General features: G+C 39.4%; 1 protein-coding gene across 1 annotated transcript in view; it reads right to left on the reverse strand.

Moving 5' to 3' along the window:
* Window positions 1-19,139, reverse strand: part of LOC128687824 (sialate:O-sulfotransferase 1-like) — a 272,949-nt gene that overhangs the window by 241,615 nt on the left and 12,195 nt on the right. Inside the window, exon 2 of the mRNA XM_070083814.1 lies at window positions 5,793-5,880. Coding sequence (XP_069939915.1) covers window positions 5,793-5,880 — 88 coding nt within the window. The remainder of the gene's footprint in view (window positions 1-5,792; window positions 5,881-19,139) is intronic.

The raw sequence follows: 19,139 nt of genomic DNA on the forward strand, positions 1-19,139 counted from the left end.
ATTTACAGAAAACCTACAAATAACTGTTCCTATGTCCACTATTATTCCTCGCATCAAGATAGAGTCAAACTGTCTGTTTTCTCATCAATGTTTTTGAGAGCTTTACGAATTTGTAGTCCTGAGTTCATAGATGAGGAAATATCCAAAATTTATGAAATAGGTAATGATTTAAAATACCCAAGAAATGTAATTGATAAATCTTTTAAAGTTGCTAGAAATACTTTTTACAATCCAAAAAGGGACAACCAGCCTTATTCAACTAAAAATATGTTGGTTCTCCCTTACCATGAAAACTTGGTTGATATGCCTTCTCTTCTTAAGACTTTTAATATTAAAGTTGTATTCAAAAATCTTGATACAGTAAAAAAAACTTTTGATAAAGAATTCCCCCCAAAATGCTGATGGATGTGTCTATAAGATTCCTTGTAAAATTTGCGATAAAGTTTATTACAGTCAAACTGGTAAAAATCTCGAACTAAGATTAAAACAACATAAATATAGCATTAGAACTGGACAAGATTCCAATGCTCTATTTATTCATGTAAGAGATTTTAACCATCCAATTGATTTTCAAAAAGTTGAGAAAGTAGTATCAAGCAAGTCCATGGTCGACAGGAATATAATTGAATCTTGTTTCATAAAAAGCAGCTTTGACAATAATATGAATATTTCCTTTGGTTTATATAAATTAGATCCATTTATAATTAATAGAATTTGGGAAGAATTTAATAATACACTGGACAAATAATTTTTAAATTTTCTTCGGTAGAATAGTTTGTGGGTGAGTTGTGCAAAGGACCTATCCAAGTTGGGTCGGCGCGCGTCAGGTGTTTAACCGTTGTGGGATCTGATAGTGAGGTGCTGGCCAGACCCCTTATATAGCTTCCTTGGATGCTTTACTTTCATAGTTCCTTGATAATGTGAGTAGTCACGAAAGTTCTTGGAATTTCTCTATTCTTTCAGAGTGGTTGTTTTGCATATGCATATATATATATATATATATATATATATATATATATATATATATATATATATATATATATATATATATATATATATATATATATATATATATATATTTATATATGTATATATATATATATATATATATATATATATATATATATATATATATATATATATATATATATATATATATATATGTGTGTGTGTGTGTGTGTGTGTGTGTGTGTGTGTGTGTAGTAGGTTGGTAGACAGCAACCACCCAGGTGGGAACTAACCGTCCTGCCAAGTGAGTGTGAAACGAAAACTCTAATTGTTTTACATGATGGTAGGATTGCTGGTGTCTTTTGTCTGTCTCATAAATATGCAAGATTACAGGTTCGTCTTGCTACTTCTACTTACACTTAGGTCACGGTACACATATATGTACGTGTTTAGTTATACACACTCATCTGAGTTTTCTTTGATTTTATCTTAATAGTTCTTGGTCTTATTACTTTTCCTTTTATATCCACGGGGAAGTGGAATAGGAATCTTTCCTCCATAAGCCATGCGTGTTGTAAAAGTCAACTAAAATGCCGAGAACAAAGGGCTAGAAACCAGTTTTCCTGTAAAAATTACTAAAAAAAATAAGAATAAGAAAATTGTCAAAGTGGGAAGTCTGAATGTTCGTTGATTATGTGCAAATGATAAGAAAGAGATTATTGTAGATGTTATGAATGAGAAGAAGCTGGATGATCTGGCTTTAAGTGAAACAAAGATTAAGGGGGTAGAAGAGTTTCGGTGTAGAGGAATAAATGGGATTAGGTCAGGGGTTTCAAATAGAGTTAGAGCCTTGGAACAAGGTACGCAGTTCGTAGGTTCGAGTCACCTTCAGCCAGAGATCAGTGTTTGTGTATATTTCGCCTGCTCTTGCGAATTCCTTGCATTGTTCAAATCTCAAGTAAGGCTGATGCATGCAGGGGATGAGATGAAAAGCTGTAAGCCTTCTCCCTGAAAGCTGGCTGCCTTGGATCAAAGTCTAGTGCAAGCTGGACGCCAAGGTATTGTGTAGTGTGGGTAGATTGGTAAAGCACTGCATACCTTGTTCCAAGGTTCGTAGGTTCGAGTCTCCTTCAGCCAGAGATCAGTGTTTTTGCATATTTCGCCTGCTCTTGCGAATTCCATGCATTGCTCAAATCTCTAGTAAGGCTGATGCATGCAGGGGATGAGATGAGAAGCTGTAAGCCTTCTCCCTGAAAGCTGGCTGCCTTGGATCAAAGTCTAGCGCAAGCTGTACTCCAAGGTATTGTCCAGTGTGGGTAGATTGGTAAAGCACTGCGTAACTTGTTCCAAGGTTCGTAGGTTCGAGTCTCCTTCAGCCAGAGATCAGTGTTTATGTATATATATATATGTATATATGTATATATATATATGTATGTATATATGTATATATATATATATATATATGTATATATGTATATATATATATATATATATATATATATATATATATATATATATATATATATATATATATATATATATATATACATATATGATTTGAAATACCCAAGAAACATAATTGATAAATCTTTTAAAAATGCTAGAAATACTTTTTACAATCGAAAAAGGGACAACCAACCTTATTCAATTAAAAATATGTTGGTTCTCCCTTACCATGAAAACTTGGTTGATATACCTTCTCTTCTTAAGACTTTTAATATCAAAGTTGTATTAAAAAATCTTGATACAGTTAAAAAACTTTTGATAAAGAATTCCCCCCAAAATGCTGACGAATGTGTCTTTAAGATTCCTTGTAAAATTTGCGATAAAATTTATTGCGATCAAACTTGTAAAAGTCTCGAACTAAGTTTAATTAACATAAATATAGCATTAGAACTGGGCAAGATTCCAATGCTCAATTTATTCATGTGAGAGATTTTAACCATCTAACTGATTTTCAAAAAGTTGAGAAAGTTGTATCAAGCAAGTCCATGGTCGACAGGAATATAATTGAATCTTGTTTCATAAAAAACAGTTTTGAAAATAATATGAATATTTACTTTGGTTTATATATATTAGATCCATTTATAATTAATAGAATTGGGGAAGAATTTAAAAATACATTGGACAAATAGCAAAACTTAATTCTTGGGTAGAATATTTTGTTTGTGGGTTGCGTGAAAGACCTGTCAAGTTGGTCCAGTGGGCCTGCTACAGTGTTCTCTTTCTTTTTAGTTTCGGGTCAGGTTTTGCTTTGTTTTGGGATGTGATAGTGAGGTGTGGTCTAGACCCTGTATATGCCTTCCTTTGATGCATTACTTTTATTGTTCCTTGATAATGTGAGTAGTCACGAAAGTGCTTGGAATCTCACTATTCTTTCACAGTGGTTGTCCATGCAACCCCCCCCCCCCAACACAATTGGGTGTGCACCACGTGTACGACCTGACGCCGAGATCTGACGCCAGTGACGAACAAATGAGCTGAGACTTAAGCCGAAAAGGCGTGTCACTGACAGACATTTGCCAAGGCAAGGTGACCATATAATTGATTAAATTAGGTCTCCCCAGAGACCTCACAAGCCCAGCTGAACTACATCACAATATATATATATATATATATATATATATATATATATATATATATATATATATATATATATATACATATGTGTGTGTGTGTGTGTGTGTGTGTGTGTGTGTGTGTGTGTGTGTGTGTGTGCGTAAAATATCGGTATCGGTATCGATGAGTAATGGCTTTTTATTTGGCATCGGTATCAGAAATCAGCCGAACCCAGCGACACGTTTCATACCATTATTATGATATGCATTCTTTGGGATACTGGTAAGAATTTCTTTAGCCATAGAATTGTCAAGAATTGTAACAATCTGGAGAGTATAGTAGTGGAGACAGAATCCATACATAACTTTAAGAAGAAGTATGATAAGGCTCTTGGAGTGGGAGAGAGCGACCTAGTTACAACTAGCGATGAGGCGGGGCCAGGAGCTGTGACTCAACATATGCAACCACATATAGGTGAATATAAGTGAGTAGACACTCTCACACCCACGCACGCAAACACACACACACACACACACACACACATACACACACACACACACACACACAGCATTGGTCCTAGGACTGACTCCTGTGGGACCCCGCTGGTCGCAGGCGCCCACTCTGACACCTCGCCACGTACCATGACTCGCTGCTGTCTTCCTGACAAGTATTCCCTGATCCATTGTAGGGAAGGCACTACAATGGATCAGAGAATACTTTTCAGGAAGACAGCAGCGAGTCATGGTACGTGGCGAGGTGTCAGAGTGGGCGCCTGTGACCAGTGGAGTCCCACTGGGGTCAGTCCTAGGACCAGTGCTGTTTCTGGTATTTGTGAACGACATGACGGAAGGAATAGACTCCGAAGTGCCCCTGTTTGCAGATGACGTGAAGTTGATTAGAAGAATCCATTCGATCGAATACCAGGCAGAACTACAAAGAGATCTGGACAGGCTGCAGATCTGGTCCAGCAATTGCCTCATGGAGTTCAACCCCACCAAGTGCAAAGTCATAAAGATTGGGGAAGGGCAAAGAAGGCCACAGACGGAGTACAGTCTAGGGGGCCAGAGACTATAAACCGCACTCAAGAAAAAAGATCTTGAGGTGAGTATAACACCAGGCACATCTCCCGAAGCGCACATCAACCAAATAACTGCTGCAGCATATGGGCGCCTAGCAAACCTCAGAACAACATTCCGACATCTTAATAAGGAATCGTTGATGACCCTGTACACCGTGTACGTTAGGCCCATATTTGAGTATGCGGCACCAGTTTGGGACCCACACCTAGCCAAGCACGTAATGAAACTAGAGAAAGTGCAAAAGTTTGCAACAAGACTAGTCCCAGAGCTAAGGGGTATGTCCTACGAGGAGAAGTAAAGGGAAATCGACCTGACGACGCTAGAGGACAGGAGAGATAAGGGGGACATGATAACGACATGCAAAATACTGAGAGGACTTGACAAGGTGGACAAAGGCAGGATGTTCCAGAGATGGGACACAGCAACAAGGGGACACAGCTGGAAGTTGAAGACACAGATGAATCACAGGGATGTTAGGAAGTATTTCTTCAGCCACAGAGTAGTCAGGAAGTGGAATGGTTTGGGAAGCGATGTAGTGGAGACAGGATCCATACATAGCTTTAAGCAGGGGTATGATAAAGCTCACGGTTCAGGGAGAGTGACCCAGTAGCGACCAGTGAAGAGGCGGGGCCAGGAGCTAGGACTCGACCCCTGCAACCTCAATTGGTGAGTACACATACACACACACACACATACACGCCAGGAACTGTGACTTGGGGCCAGGAGCTGTGACTCTACCCCTGCAAACACAAATAGATGAGTACACATACATACACACAGACACAGGCACACAGACACAGACACACACACATGCGCGCACACGCACGCACACACACACACACACACACAGATGACTAAGATGAGTCAAAGTGATGTTAAGAAGTATTTTGTCAGTCAAAGAGCTGTCAGGCAGTGGAATAGTCTAGAAAGTGACGTAGTGGAGGCGGGAACCATACACAGTTTTAAGACGAGGTTTGATAAAGCTCATGGAGCAGGGAGAGAGAGGAGCCAGTAGCAATCAGTGAAGAGGCGGGAACAGGAGCTATGTATCGACCCCTGCAACCACAAATAGATGACTACAAATAGGTGAGTACACACACACACACACACACACACACACACACACACACACACACACACACACAGGAGAGAGAGGAGGGGGAGAGAGAGAGAGAGAGCTAGGAGAAAATACAGTAATTAACTTACAATAGAGGTAATAAATACGGCAGCAACACCAGCAGCAGCACCAGTCCTGGGACAAATCTTGTCCTCCGTCCTAAGGAGCGCAACATTACTGAAATGAAATATTTCCCTTATAAATATTTAATTTTTTGATAGTTAAGTTTTGACACAGTAAATATTAGTTATGGATTGCTACCTGTAACAAACATTACTAAAGATAAACATCACTCTGGTACAAACCTTAGTAATATATTAATACAGGCGAGTTAGTTTAGAAAGTTACTTGAGCAAACACTAGGACATATTTATGATAAAATGTTTCAGTTCTGGGACCTTGATCACTTCTAACAAACAGAACGAACGAACGAACAAGTTCAGTTAAGATCCCAATTGGGATGAGTGGGGAAGACGGGAGAGACGAAGAATAGCGCTGGAGAGGAGTGTTCTTAGTCATAGAAATAGAGCCAGGGCTTAACCCAGCAGCGATGGCGATCGTGGGACAGATATTGAGAAGAGAAATTCAGGCTCTTCTGTTGGGACTCCCGTGGGGTGAGCGGGGAGGAAGGGATAGGCGAATTTTAGCGCTAGAGAGGAGTGTAGAACTGAGCCATGTCTTAAACCCAAAAGCTAAGGCGAACGTGGGTCAGAGAATGGTGTCTGTCAGAGAAGGTACCTGTCAGCGAATCCAAGGTTATTTGTAAATAGGGTTAGGAGCAGGATCATGCAAGGAGTAGAAAAGGTTGTGTTTGTTTGTGGGTCTGCGAATGTCTTCGTCAAGGAGAGAGGTCCAGTAATCATGTCGTGTCTGTCACTGAGCGTCTTCCAGTATAGATTCAGCGCAGGGCTGTCAAATTGGGCATGGAGAGACTCGCTTGTGGCGAAGTCCTCCCATCTGACATCAAGCACCCAGCGCAGCGCCTTGTTCTGGACACGCTGCAGTTTAAGTAAGTTTGTTTTAGCTGCAAGAGAGAGGGCTAGAGGAGAGTAAGTTATCAGAGGACGTATTAGGGATTTGTAGAGGTGTAGTTTGGTGCATTGGGAGGCATGTTTCAGCTTGTAGAGGCCCGCAAGGGCCTTACTAGCTATCGCATGCCTTGAGTGAATATGACCGTGTAAGCGATGAAGGTAGTCAAGATTAACGCCAAGGACAGTGACAGATTGTGTGATGGGGATGTAAGTGCGGGTGTCTGCTGTTTTGAGCTCGACAGGTAATGGAGGATCACGTTTCCTGTAGTTAAAATATGTAATGCTGGATTAATGCTGGGTTAAAAAGACAATATATATAAGGGAAGAGTGAGGTGTGAGTGACACATTGTGACCTCATTATAATATGGCATTCTTCATATCACCATGTGTGTCACTCACACCTCACTCTTCTCCTTCGAATACTGTCTTTTTAACCTCTGTGTGTTAGAGGTGATCAAGGTCCAAAAACCGAAAAGTTTTCTAAAAAATATGTCCTATTGTTTACTGACGTGTCTTTCTTAACCATCACTCGGTATAAACTTCGAAGCTATAATCTAGGTGAAGCAGAGCTTGATCATACAGAATGTGAAAAAGACTTGGGAGTCATGGTAAGCAGAAATCTAAAGCCAAGACAGCAGTGCCTTAGTGTGCGCAACAAGGCTAACAGATTACTTGGATTTATCTCGAGAAGTATAAGTAACAGTGAGGCCTCATTTAGATTATGCTGCTCAGTTTTGGTCCCCTTACTACAGGATGGATATAGACTCATTAGAGAACATACAGAGAAGAATGACTAAAATGATTTACTGTGTAAGGAATCTCTCGTATGAAGATAGACTTAAAGCCTTAAATCTCCACTCTTTGGAGAGACGTAGAATGAGGGGAGATATCATTGAAGTGTATAAGTGGATGACGGGCGTAAACAAAGGAGATATTAATAAAGTACTGATGGTGTCAAACCAGGTAAGAACCAGAAATAATGGATTTAAGTTGGATAAATTTAGATTTAGAAAGGACATAGGTAAGTACTGGTTTTCTAACAGTTGTAGATGCGTGGAACAGTCTTCCCAGTGGGGTGACAGAGGCTAGGACCTTGGGTAGCTTTAATTAAGAAGAGATTGGACAAATATATGAGTGGGAGGTGCTGGGTTAGATTGGTGTCATTGGGTACGGGAGTTATTTCTTGGGTAGTTTTAGGTAGAGGTCGTTTTGATAAGGACCTGCCTTGCATGGGCCAGTAGGCCTTCTGCAGTGTTCCTCCATTCTTATGTTTTTATGTTATTGTTTTGTGTCCCTCTCTCTCTCTTCTCTCTCTCTCTCTCTCTCTCTTTTTTTTTCTTTTTTTTAAACAGGATTTGACAAGGTTAAGGATCCCAACCTTCATTAACAAGCAATTTACAGGTTAAGGATTCCTAACTTTATTGGCAAGCTAAGAGCTGTTACCTACATCAGCTCATTTAAAAGCATTTTTATTGTTATGAGACATACAAGTAGGGAACAGGATGAAGTTGGAGCCATCTGTGGGCCAGCATTTTCATTTCATCAACTGACTTTATCTCGTTGACATCATTATGCTGTACGAATGTGTTCCATACTCGAGTCATCCTGGGTATATATGATCTCAGATGGATTGATGTTCTGGAGAAGGGTACAGCCAGAGTGAAGTTGCTGCCCGTCTTGTGGCATAAAAGCTTGTTTCACGCTGTCCTCGAAGTGGATCCAAGTGTGGTACTTTGACAATATTGGCATTGTACATAACAGTAAGGCCACCCACATTCCTCCTGTGTTGAAGGCTCTGCTGAAATGACAGATCTATCCATGATGGGTCCAGGCGAGAGATGAGATGTCTTGCTCTGTTCTCTACTCTGTCAAACAGTCGCAGATGAGAGGGAGGGCAGGCAAACCAAGAAAGTGGAGCATACTCAAGGTGTGAGCGTACTTGTGCCTCGTACAGAATCTTGCAACCCCTACTGTCAAACAGATGCGAGATACGGCGAAGTGCTGTAAGCTTCCTGGCTGCCTTGTTTGCAAGATTTACAACATGGTTCTTCATGGTCAGTTTGGAGTCAAATTTCTCTCTCTCTCTCTCTCTCTCTCTCTCTCTCTCTCTCTCTCTCTCTCTCTCTCTCTCTCTCTTTTTTTTTTTTTTTTTTTTTTACACAGGGTTTGACAAGGTTAAGGATCCCTAGCTTTATTGACAGCTATTTACAGGTTAAGGATTCCTAACTTTATTGGCAAGCTAAGAGCTGTTACCTACATCAGCTCATTTGAAAGCATTTTTATTGTTATGAGACATACAAGTAGGGAACAGGATGAAGTTGGAGCCATCTGTGGGCAAGCATTTTCATTTGATCAACTGACTTTATCTCGTTGACATCATTATGCTGTATGAATGTGTTCCATACTCGAGTCATCCTGGGTATATATGATCTCAGATGGAGTGATGTTCTGGAGAAGGGTACAGCCAGAGTGAAGTTGCTGCTTTCTGCCCGTCTTGTGGCATAAAAGCTTGTTTCACGCTGTCATCGAAGTGGATCCAAGTGTGGTATTTTGACAATATTGGCCTTGTACATAACAGTAAGGCCACCCACATCCCTCCTATGTTGAAGGCTCTGCTGAAATGACAGATCTATCCAGGATTGGTCCAGGCGAGAGATGAGACGTCTTGCTCTGTTCTCTACTCTGTCAAGCAGTCGCAGATGAGAGGGGGGGCAGGCAAACCAAGAAAGTGGAGCATACTCAAGGTGTGAGCGTACTTGTGCCTCGTACAGGATCTTGCAACCCCTACTGTCAAGCAGATGGGAGATACGTCGAAGTGCTGTAAGCTTCCTGGCTGCCTTGTTTGCAAGATTTACAACGTGGTTCTTCATGGTTAGTTTGGAGTCAAATTTCACCCCAAGGATATCAACTTCTTCTCCAGGTGCCAACATCCTCCCATTCATCCTTACTACTACACCAGCATTACCATCATGGTGCCTAGAGACGATCATCATTTGCATTTTCGCCATTTTCGGTGCCACCCGACGGGGAACATCACAACGAGCATCAAGGAAGTATTGGCTGACGAAAGTGAGTCGACATCCCTTGGAACCCCAACGAAGACCATCGAGAACATCACGACAAACTCCGCCAGTGAAGGTAAGAACATTGTTTTAGTTGGGGACAGTCAGGTTAAGTTTATGGGTAGGGCTTTTTGTCTTAGGGACAGGAAGAGGAGGCAGAGGGTATGTTTTCCTGGGGCTGGGATGGGGGATGTTGTTAGCAGTCTAGACGATATCATGAAAGGTAATGGGAGCAATCCTATTATCTACCTCAGTGCGGGAGGCAACGATGTTGGCAGATGTAGGAGTGAGGACCTGATTAGCAGGTATAGGACAGCAGTAGAGATAATTAGGTAGAAGGTGGGAATCCTGTGATATCTGGCATTTTGCCCAGGGGAGGAGTTGGAAATGAATGGTTGTCCAGGGTAATTGGTGTCAATTGCTGGCTGGACAAAAACTGGAAGGAAAATTCTGTAACATTCATAGACAGCTGGGACCTCTTCTATGGTAGAAATGACATGTATGCCAGGGATGGGGTTCAGTTATCTAGGTTTGGAGTGGGAGCACTGGCCAACGCAGTGGAGGGAGCTCTTAGATCTTCAGAAATAGATAGTGGTATGGGTTTTTGTGGAAAATCAATGAATTCTCAGTGTAGCGATAGTGTGAATTTTCGAGAAATTAGTTATAGGCAAAATGAGGTAGAGTTATTGGTGAACATTGGAAACTAGGTGACAAGGAAAGTAACAGGTATTGCGGAGGAACAGAAATCAGCAGGAAGAGAAAAGAGAAGGGAAGCTTTCTAAAGATATTTTATATTAACACACATAGTGCGAGAAATAAGATGGACGAATTGAGATTAGTTGTAAGTACTGGTAACATTGATGTTTTTGCCATAACTGAGACGTGGTTTAATATGAAAAATTGAGACATGCCTGCTGAATGTCACATTCAGGGTTTTAAATTGTTTCAAGTAGATAGAAGTATCGGTAGAGGGTTGGGGTGGCACTCTATGTCCGAGACCGTTTAAATTGTTGCATAAAAGCAGATATAGTCTGAAAAAACACATACAGAGTCTGTCTAAATAGAATTTTCAGAGGGGTATGACAAATTGATTTTAGGCGTGATATACCGTCCTCCAAACTTAGATAAGGAACAAGGGAGACTACTTTGGGAGGAAATTGTTAAGGCCATAAGGCACGACAACGTAGTAATTCAAGGGGATTTTAACTTTAGTCAGATTGATTGCAATTTTTTCACTAGGAATTTAGAATCTAACAACTTTTTAACAGTGGTGCAGGATTATTTTTTTAAGCAGTTTGTAACAGAAACTATAAGGGGAAAAAGCCTACTTGACTTGGTTTTGGCAAACAAGGAAACCTTGTTAATAATTTAGAAATTACAGAGGAACGCAAGCGACCATAAATCGATTACCTTTAGCATTGAATGGGAGTATGATAGTACAAACAACTGAGTAAAGGTTTCAGATTTTTGCTTAGCAGATCACAATGGGGTAACGAAGAGAGCTATCAATACGGATAAACGTATAAAGAAATGAGGTTGAATAGAAATGGCCAAAAATGCATGAATAATAGGCTCAAATATCTTTTAGGACAGAAAAAAGGAAATTATAGGCTCATCAACAGAGGTGGGGGTCATCTTATGAAACAATATATTGACATTAAGAGGGACGTTAAAAAGGGAATAAGAAAATCTAAACGGGACTACGAAATTACACTTCCTAGAGATTCGAAAACTAACCCAAAAAGTTTTTTCCAAATGTAAAGATAGGATAGGTCCTCTTAAAAATAACTATGAGTATCTTACTGACAAAGAGAATGAAGTGTGCTAATTTTAATAATCATTTTCTCTCGGTTTTTCACTCAGGGAGACACTAATAATTTCCCAATAATTAGGTTTATTAGTGAGCCTGAAGAAGAGAAATTATGTAATATCTCAGTCACTAGGGAAATGGTTATCAAACAGGTAGACCGTTTGAACACTGTACATGCTACCCAAAGAACATATATCCCATATAAAGAAATTAGATCGAATAAAAATGACCCAAAATGGATAAATAATAGGCTCAAATATCTTTTAGGGCAGAAGAAAGGAATTTATAGGTATATCAAAAAAGGTGAAGGTCATCTTATGAATCAGTTTACTGATATTAAGAGGGACGTTAAAAAGGAGATAAGAAAAGCTAAACGGGAATACCAAATTAAAGTTGCTAGGGATTCGAGAACTAACCCAAAAAGTTTTTTCCAGGTGTATAGAACAAAAGTTAGAGATGAGATAGGTCCCCTTAAAAATAACTATGGGCATCTTACTGACAAAGAGAATGAAATGTGCTCGATTTTAAATAATTATTTTCTCTTGGTTTTTACACTAGAAGACACTAACAATATCCCAGTAATTAATTTTTATAGTTGGCCTGAAGAAGATAAATTATGTAACATCACAGTCACTAGTGAAATGGTTATGAAACAAATAGACCGACTGAAATAAAATAAATTGCCGGGTCCTGATGAGCTTTTTTCAAAGGTTCTTAAGGAATGCAAAATAGAACTCTGTGAACCATTAACTAATATTTTTAATATATCTCTTCAAACAGGTGTAGTGCCTTATTTGTGGAAGATGGCTAATGTAATTCCTATTTTTAATGCAGGGGACAAGTCGATACCGCCAAATTACCGCCCAACAAGCCTAACCTCAATTGTAGGCAAATTACTAGAGTGGTGACCTGTACTTTGCTCAGTGGTAGATTCCTGCACTTGTGCCAGAATGATGCTTGGGTTTTTGTATCAGGTTCAACTACTATTAGGAACCTGATACAAAAACCCAAGCATGATTCTGGCACAAGTGCAGGAATCTACACTATACCATGTGGGGGGTGTGACAAAATATATGTAGGGGAAACAGCCAGATCTCTGGACATTAGGATCGCAGAGCACAAAAATGCTTGCAGAAATGATGACCGCAATGAAATTCAATGAAGTTAAACTAGTGATTAAAGAAGACGACTTAAGACGGAGAAAATGCATTGAAGCTGCACTAATTACTGTCAGTAACACTATAAAGCAAAAATCCGGTAGATACAGTATTTCAAAATTACTAAGCAAGAGGATATTACCCATCCTGGGAACTGGTGTTACATGATTCCAGCAGGTCCCTCTCTAGCCTCACCTCCTTAGTTCCACTACTACTACTATTAACAACTCTACCCACGCGTCACTTCACCTGACTCCTGCCACTATATATATACGTTTTCTGAGTTTTCTCTGTATTAGGACTAAAGAAGCCACTCGTGGCGAAACGTTTCCTTTAATAAATGTCCCGAACTGTACATATGTGTCTTTTTCCACATCTTGTCGGTATCACCATACCATCTCCCCACACTCGTTAATGGCTGACTAAGCTCCATCTTGCATTCCTTAAGTACCCTGGAAAACAACTCAACGGGTCCCGGGGACTTATTTTGCTTCAGTTTGACTATCTGTTTAATAACCATGTCCCTCGTGACAGTAATAGTTAATTTAAGTTCATCAGGAACTAAATAATTGATAATTACTGGAATCTCATTTACATCTTCCTGTGTAAAAACTGACAAAAAATAACCCAACTAGGTAGACTGTCCCGCTCATCAACTACCCTATTTCCAAACCAATACTTTCCTATGTCCTTTCTAATACTTTTCTATGTCCTTTCTAGACTTTCCTATGTCCTTTCTATACTTTCTTATGTCCTTTCTAAACCTTCCTATGGTCAGTTGCTGGACAGCATGGAACGAAGTTGACGATCAAGAAGAATGGAAAGACAGAAACGATGAAGAAGAAAGAGACTGCTGTGGAAACATCTAATGCATTCTCAGTGCTACCCGACGAATGTGAGTCGACTACTGGGAACGTCACGACGAATGACAACGAGGAAGGTAAGAATATTGTTGTTGTTGGGGATAGCCAGGTTAGATACATGGATAGGGCATTCTGCTTGAAGGACAGGAGTAGGAGACAGAGGGTTTGCTTTCCTGGGGCTGGGATGGAGGACATTGTTAGCCGGCTTGACAACATCATGAACGGTAATGGGATCAATCCTATTATTTGCCTCAGTGCTAGAGGCAATGATGTAGGCAAGCGTAGAAGTGAGGATTTGGTTAGAAAGTTCAGGACAGCGATAGACATAATTAGGAAGAAGGGGGGGCGCCCTGTTATATGTGGCATTTTGCCAAGAAGAGATGTTGGTAATGAATGGTTGTCCAGAGCAATTGGTATTAATTGTTGGCTGGATAAACACTGTAAGGATAATGCAGTACCAACTGGGACAATTTCTATGGCCGAAATGACATATATGCCAGGGAAGGGGTTCACTTATCCAGGCAGATGTGGGTTTTCTTGCTAGCTCAGTTGACGGGGTTGTTAGGACTTTAAACTAGGATTAGTTAGAGGTATGGGTTTAGAAATGATAAATAATGAGTATGGATACATTGACTTATGCTCTGATATTAAGAATCTTAATAGTAACTGTCATGGAGTAACTCTGGGTAATGATATTTCAGAAATTGTGTAAAAGCAAAGATGAATAGGAAAAATGTGCAGAAGAAAAAACATATGATGGTATTTTATGCTAACAGTCGAAGTGCAAGAAATAAAATTAATGAACTACGTTTGGTAGCATGTGCTGGGAACTTTGATATCAGTGCATTAACTGAAACGTGGTATGATTTAAAGAGTCGGGATATGATTGCTGAGTGTAATATTCAGGGATTTAAGTTGTTCCATGTGGATAGATGTAATGGGAAGGGGGGAGGAGTTGCATTATATGTTCTAGAAAATATTAATTGTTGCATAAAAACAGGTATAAAAATAGATGGAGCAGTAACAGAATCTTTTTGGGTAGAGTTTGTAGAGGGTCAAGAAAAACTAATTCTAGGAGTAATATACCGACCTCCAGGCTTGGATCACGATAGAGGGAGACTTCTTTGGGACGAAATTGTTAGGGCATCTAGACACAATAACATAGTCATAGTAGGGGACTTTAACTTTAGTCAAATTGACTGGAATTCATTGAGAGGTAATCTAGAGTCCAGTGACTTTATGGAAACAGTTCAGGACTGTTTTCTGAAGCAGTGCGTAACAGAGCCTACCAGGGGTAATAATTTGCTAGACTTGGTCTTGTCAAATAAGGAAACACTCGTGAATAATCTGGAGATCACTGAAGAGCTTGGCGCAAGTGATCGCAAATCCATCACTTTTAGCATTAACTGGAATGCAAGAATAATGATAATACAGTAAAAATCCCTGATTTCCGTTCTGCCGACTATAATGGACTTAGGGAACACCTGTGTAATCTTGATTGGGGTTATCTAGCTAATGATTTTATTGACGATGGTCATACTTATGATTATGAAGGGATCTGCTTTTATGATTTTTTTCTTAATAACGTACACCGTGCCCAGAGTATATACATTCTCCAGGTCTAATAATAACGATCCCAAATGGGTTAACAGTAGGTTAAAGCATCTATTAGGGGAGAAAAGGGGAATTTATAGGCGCTTCAGAAGAGGAGAGATTAACCTTACTGACCAATATGTTTAGCTTAAACGAGAAGTAAAAAAGGGGATTAGAAAGGCTAAACGTGACTATGAAATTAGAGTTGCTAATGAATCGAAGACTAATCCAAAGGGATTCTTTCAAGTGTATAGGACGAAGGTGAAGGAAAAAGTAGGACCTCTGAAAATTGGGAATGGACAGGTGACGGATAACGAACTGGAAATGTGTTCCTTATTTAATGAGTATTTTTTGTCAGTTTTTACACAGTAAGATGTAAATGAGATTCCAGTAATTAACAATTATTTAGTTCCTGATGAATTTAAATTAACTAATATTACTGTCACGAATGACGTGGTTATTAAACAGATAGACAAACTGAAGCAAAATAAGTCCCCGGGACCCGATGAGTTGTTTTCCAGGGTACTTAAGTAATGCAAGATGGAGCTTAGTCAGCCACTAACGAGTGTGTTTAATGCATCCATCCTTACTGGTGTTGTGCCAGAGTTGTGGAAGATGGCTAATGTGGTTCCTATATTCAAATCAGGGGATAAGTCCGTTCCTTCAAATTACCGTCCAATAAGCCTGACATCTATAGTGGACAAGTTATCAGAATCGATTATAGCTGACATTATTAGAAGTCACTTTGAAGAGCATAACTTAATAAACGAATCTCAGCATGGATTCACGAGAGGTCGTTCCTGCCTGACAAACTTACTGACGTTCTTCAATAGAACATTTGAGGCAGTTGACAGTGATAAGGAATATGATATTGTTTATTTGGATTTTAGTAAAGCCTTCGAGAGAGTACCTCACAAGAGACTCTTAAGAAAAGTGGCAGCTCATGGTATAGGAGGTAAAGTTCTAGCATGGATAGAGGCATGGCTTACCAATAGAAAGCAGAGAGTTACCATTAATGGAGTGAAATCTGAATGGGGATTAGTCACTAGTGGCGTTCCACAAGGATGAGTTTTAGGCCCTCTCTTGTTCATAACTTACATTAATGACCTTGATGAAGGGATTACGAATGACATGAGTAAATTTCCTGATGATACAAAGATAGGCCATATAATTCACGCTGAGGAGAATAGCAATGAGCTCCAGGAGGATTTGGACAAATTAATGTCTTGGTCTGAAAAATGGCAGATTAAGTTCAATGTGGATATGGGTAAGGTACTAGCCCTTGGTAATGAAAATAACCCTCGAAGCTATAATCTAGGTGAAGTAGAGCTTGATCATACAGAATGTGAAAAGGACTTGGGAGTCATGGTGAGCAGAAATCTAAAGCCAAGACAGCAGTGCCTTACTGTGCGCAACAAGGCCAACAGATTACTTGGATTTATCTCAAGAAGTATAAGTAACAGAAGTCCAAAAGTTATTTTACAGCTCTATACATCACTAGTTAGGCCTCATTTAGATTATGCTGCTCAGTTTTAGTCCCCTTACTACAGGATGGATATAGACTCATTAGAGAGCATACAGAGAAGAATGACTAAAATGATTTACTGTGTAAGGAACCTCCAATATGAAGACTTAAAATGAGGGGGAGATATCATTGAGTTGTATAAGTGGATGACGGGCATAAACAAAGGAGATATTAATAAAGTATTGAGGGTATCAAACCAGGTAAGAACCAGAAATAATGGATTTAAGTTGGATAAATTTAGATTTAGAAAGGACATTGGTAAGTATTGGTTTTCTGTTGCTTACACTTCTTGATATAAATCCCAATAATCTATTTGCCTTATTACGTACGCTTAGGCATTGCTGTCTTGGTTTAAGGTTACTGCTCACCATAACCCCAAAGTCCTTTTCACAAACTGTATGGCTAAGTTCTACATTATTTAACTTATAAGTGCAAGAGTTATAGGCACTCCCGAGCTTCAGAACCTTGCATTTATCTACATTGAACTGCATCTGCCACTTTGCTGACCAGGTACTGAGTTTGTCTAAATCCTCCTGAAGCTCCCTGATATCTATGTTTGAATAAATTATCCTACCTATCTTTTTGTCATCGGAGAATTTGCTCATTTCACTAGTAATTCCATCATCAAGATCATTGATATATATTATAAACAATAACGGGGCCAAGACTGATCCCTGTGGAACGCCACTTGTTACAGATCCCCACTCAGATTTAACCCCATTTATGGACACTCTCTTCTTTCTGTCTGTGAGCCATGACTCGATCCACGAGAGCACTTTTCCCCCAATACCATGAGATGCCACTTTCTTTAACAGTCTTTGGTGCAGAACTTACTAAAATCTAAGTAAATAATATAAAATTCTTTATCATGATCATCACCCTCAAAAGCTTTACTGAAGAAAGTTAATAAATTAGTTAGACAAGAACGGCCTCTCGTGAATCCATGCTGAGTATCATTAATCAAGCTATGCTTATCGGGATAGCTTCTTATAATCTCAACTATAATTGACTCTAGTAATTTGCCTACAATTGAGGTCAGGATTATTGGGCGGTAATTTGACGGTAACGACTTATCCCCTGCTTTAAAAATAGGAATTACATTAGCCATCTTCCACATATCAGACACTACACCTGTTTGAAGAGATAAATTAAAAATATTAGTTAATGGTTCACAGAGTTCCATTTTGCATTCCTTAAGAACCCTTGAAAAAGCTCATCAGGACCTGGGACTTATTTTGCTCCAGTCGGTCTTTTTGTTTCATAACCATTTCACTAGTGACTGTGATGTTACATAATTTATCTTCTTCAGGCCCACTATAAATATTAATTACTGGAATATTGTTAGTGTCTTCCTGTTTAAAAAACCGAGATAAAATAATTATTTAAAATCGAGCACATTTCATTCTCTTTGTCAGTAAGATGCCTATAGTTATTTTTAAGGGGACCGATCTTATCTCTAACTTTCGTTCTATAGACCTGGAAAAACTTTCTGGGTTAGTTTTCGAAACCCTAGCAACTTTAATTAGTCCATTTTAGCTTTTCTTAACCCCTTTTTAACGTTCCTCTTAATGTCAATATACTGATTCATAAGATGACCCTCACCTCTTTTGATACGCCTATAAATTCCTCTCTTATGCCCTAGTAGATATTTCAGCCTATTATTCATCTATTTTGGGTCATTTCCATTTGATCTAATTTCTTTATACGGGATGAACGTTCTTTGAGCAGCATGTATGGTGCCATATTTATAGCTCTCTTCGTTACCCCAGTCAACAGAAGATAAGTGTTCTCTAAGCCCATTGTAATCTGCTAAGCGAAAATCTGGAACCGTTACTGAGTTACTATCATACTTCCATTCTATGCTAAAGGTAATTGATTTGTGATCGCTTGTGCTGAGTTCCTCATTAATTTCTAAATTATTTACAATGGTTTCCTTGTTCGCCAGAACCAAATCAAGAAGGTTATTTCCCATAGTAGGTTCTGTCACAAACTGCTTCAAAAAACATTCCTGAACTACTTCTAAGAAGTCATTTTATTCTAAATTCCCAGCCAAGAAATTCCAATCAATGTGACTACAGTTAAAGTCCCCTAGAATTACTACATTATCGTGCCTTTTGGCACGATAATGTAGTTCCCTCTTGAAGACAGCCAGGGTTTACTGGCGATATCTCTTATATATGATGGGAGGCTGCTGAACAGTCTTTAGCTCCTGACACCAACTGCATTTTCTCTTAGTATACTCACAGAACCCCTCTTTTTGATCGGGGGTATATTGCACTGTTTGGCAAGTCTTTTGCTTTCGAACGGAGTGGTTTCTGCGTGCACATTTGGGCCAGCCCCTCATTGATTTTCCAGGTGTAATTTATAACATATGTTTCTCTCTTATGTTCCAAGT

Source organism: Cherax quadricarinatus, chromosome 10 (genome assembly GCF_038502225.1).
Source record: "Cherax quadricarinatus isolate ZL_2023a chromosome 10, ASM3850222v1, whole genome shotgun sequence".
NCBI classification, from domain to species: domain Eukaryota; kingdom Metazoa; phylum Arthropoda; class Malacostraca; order Decapoda; family Parastacidae; genus Cherax; species Cherax quadricarinatus.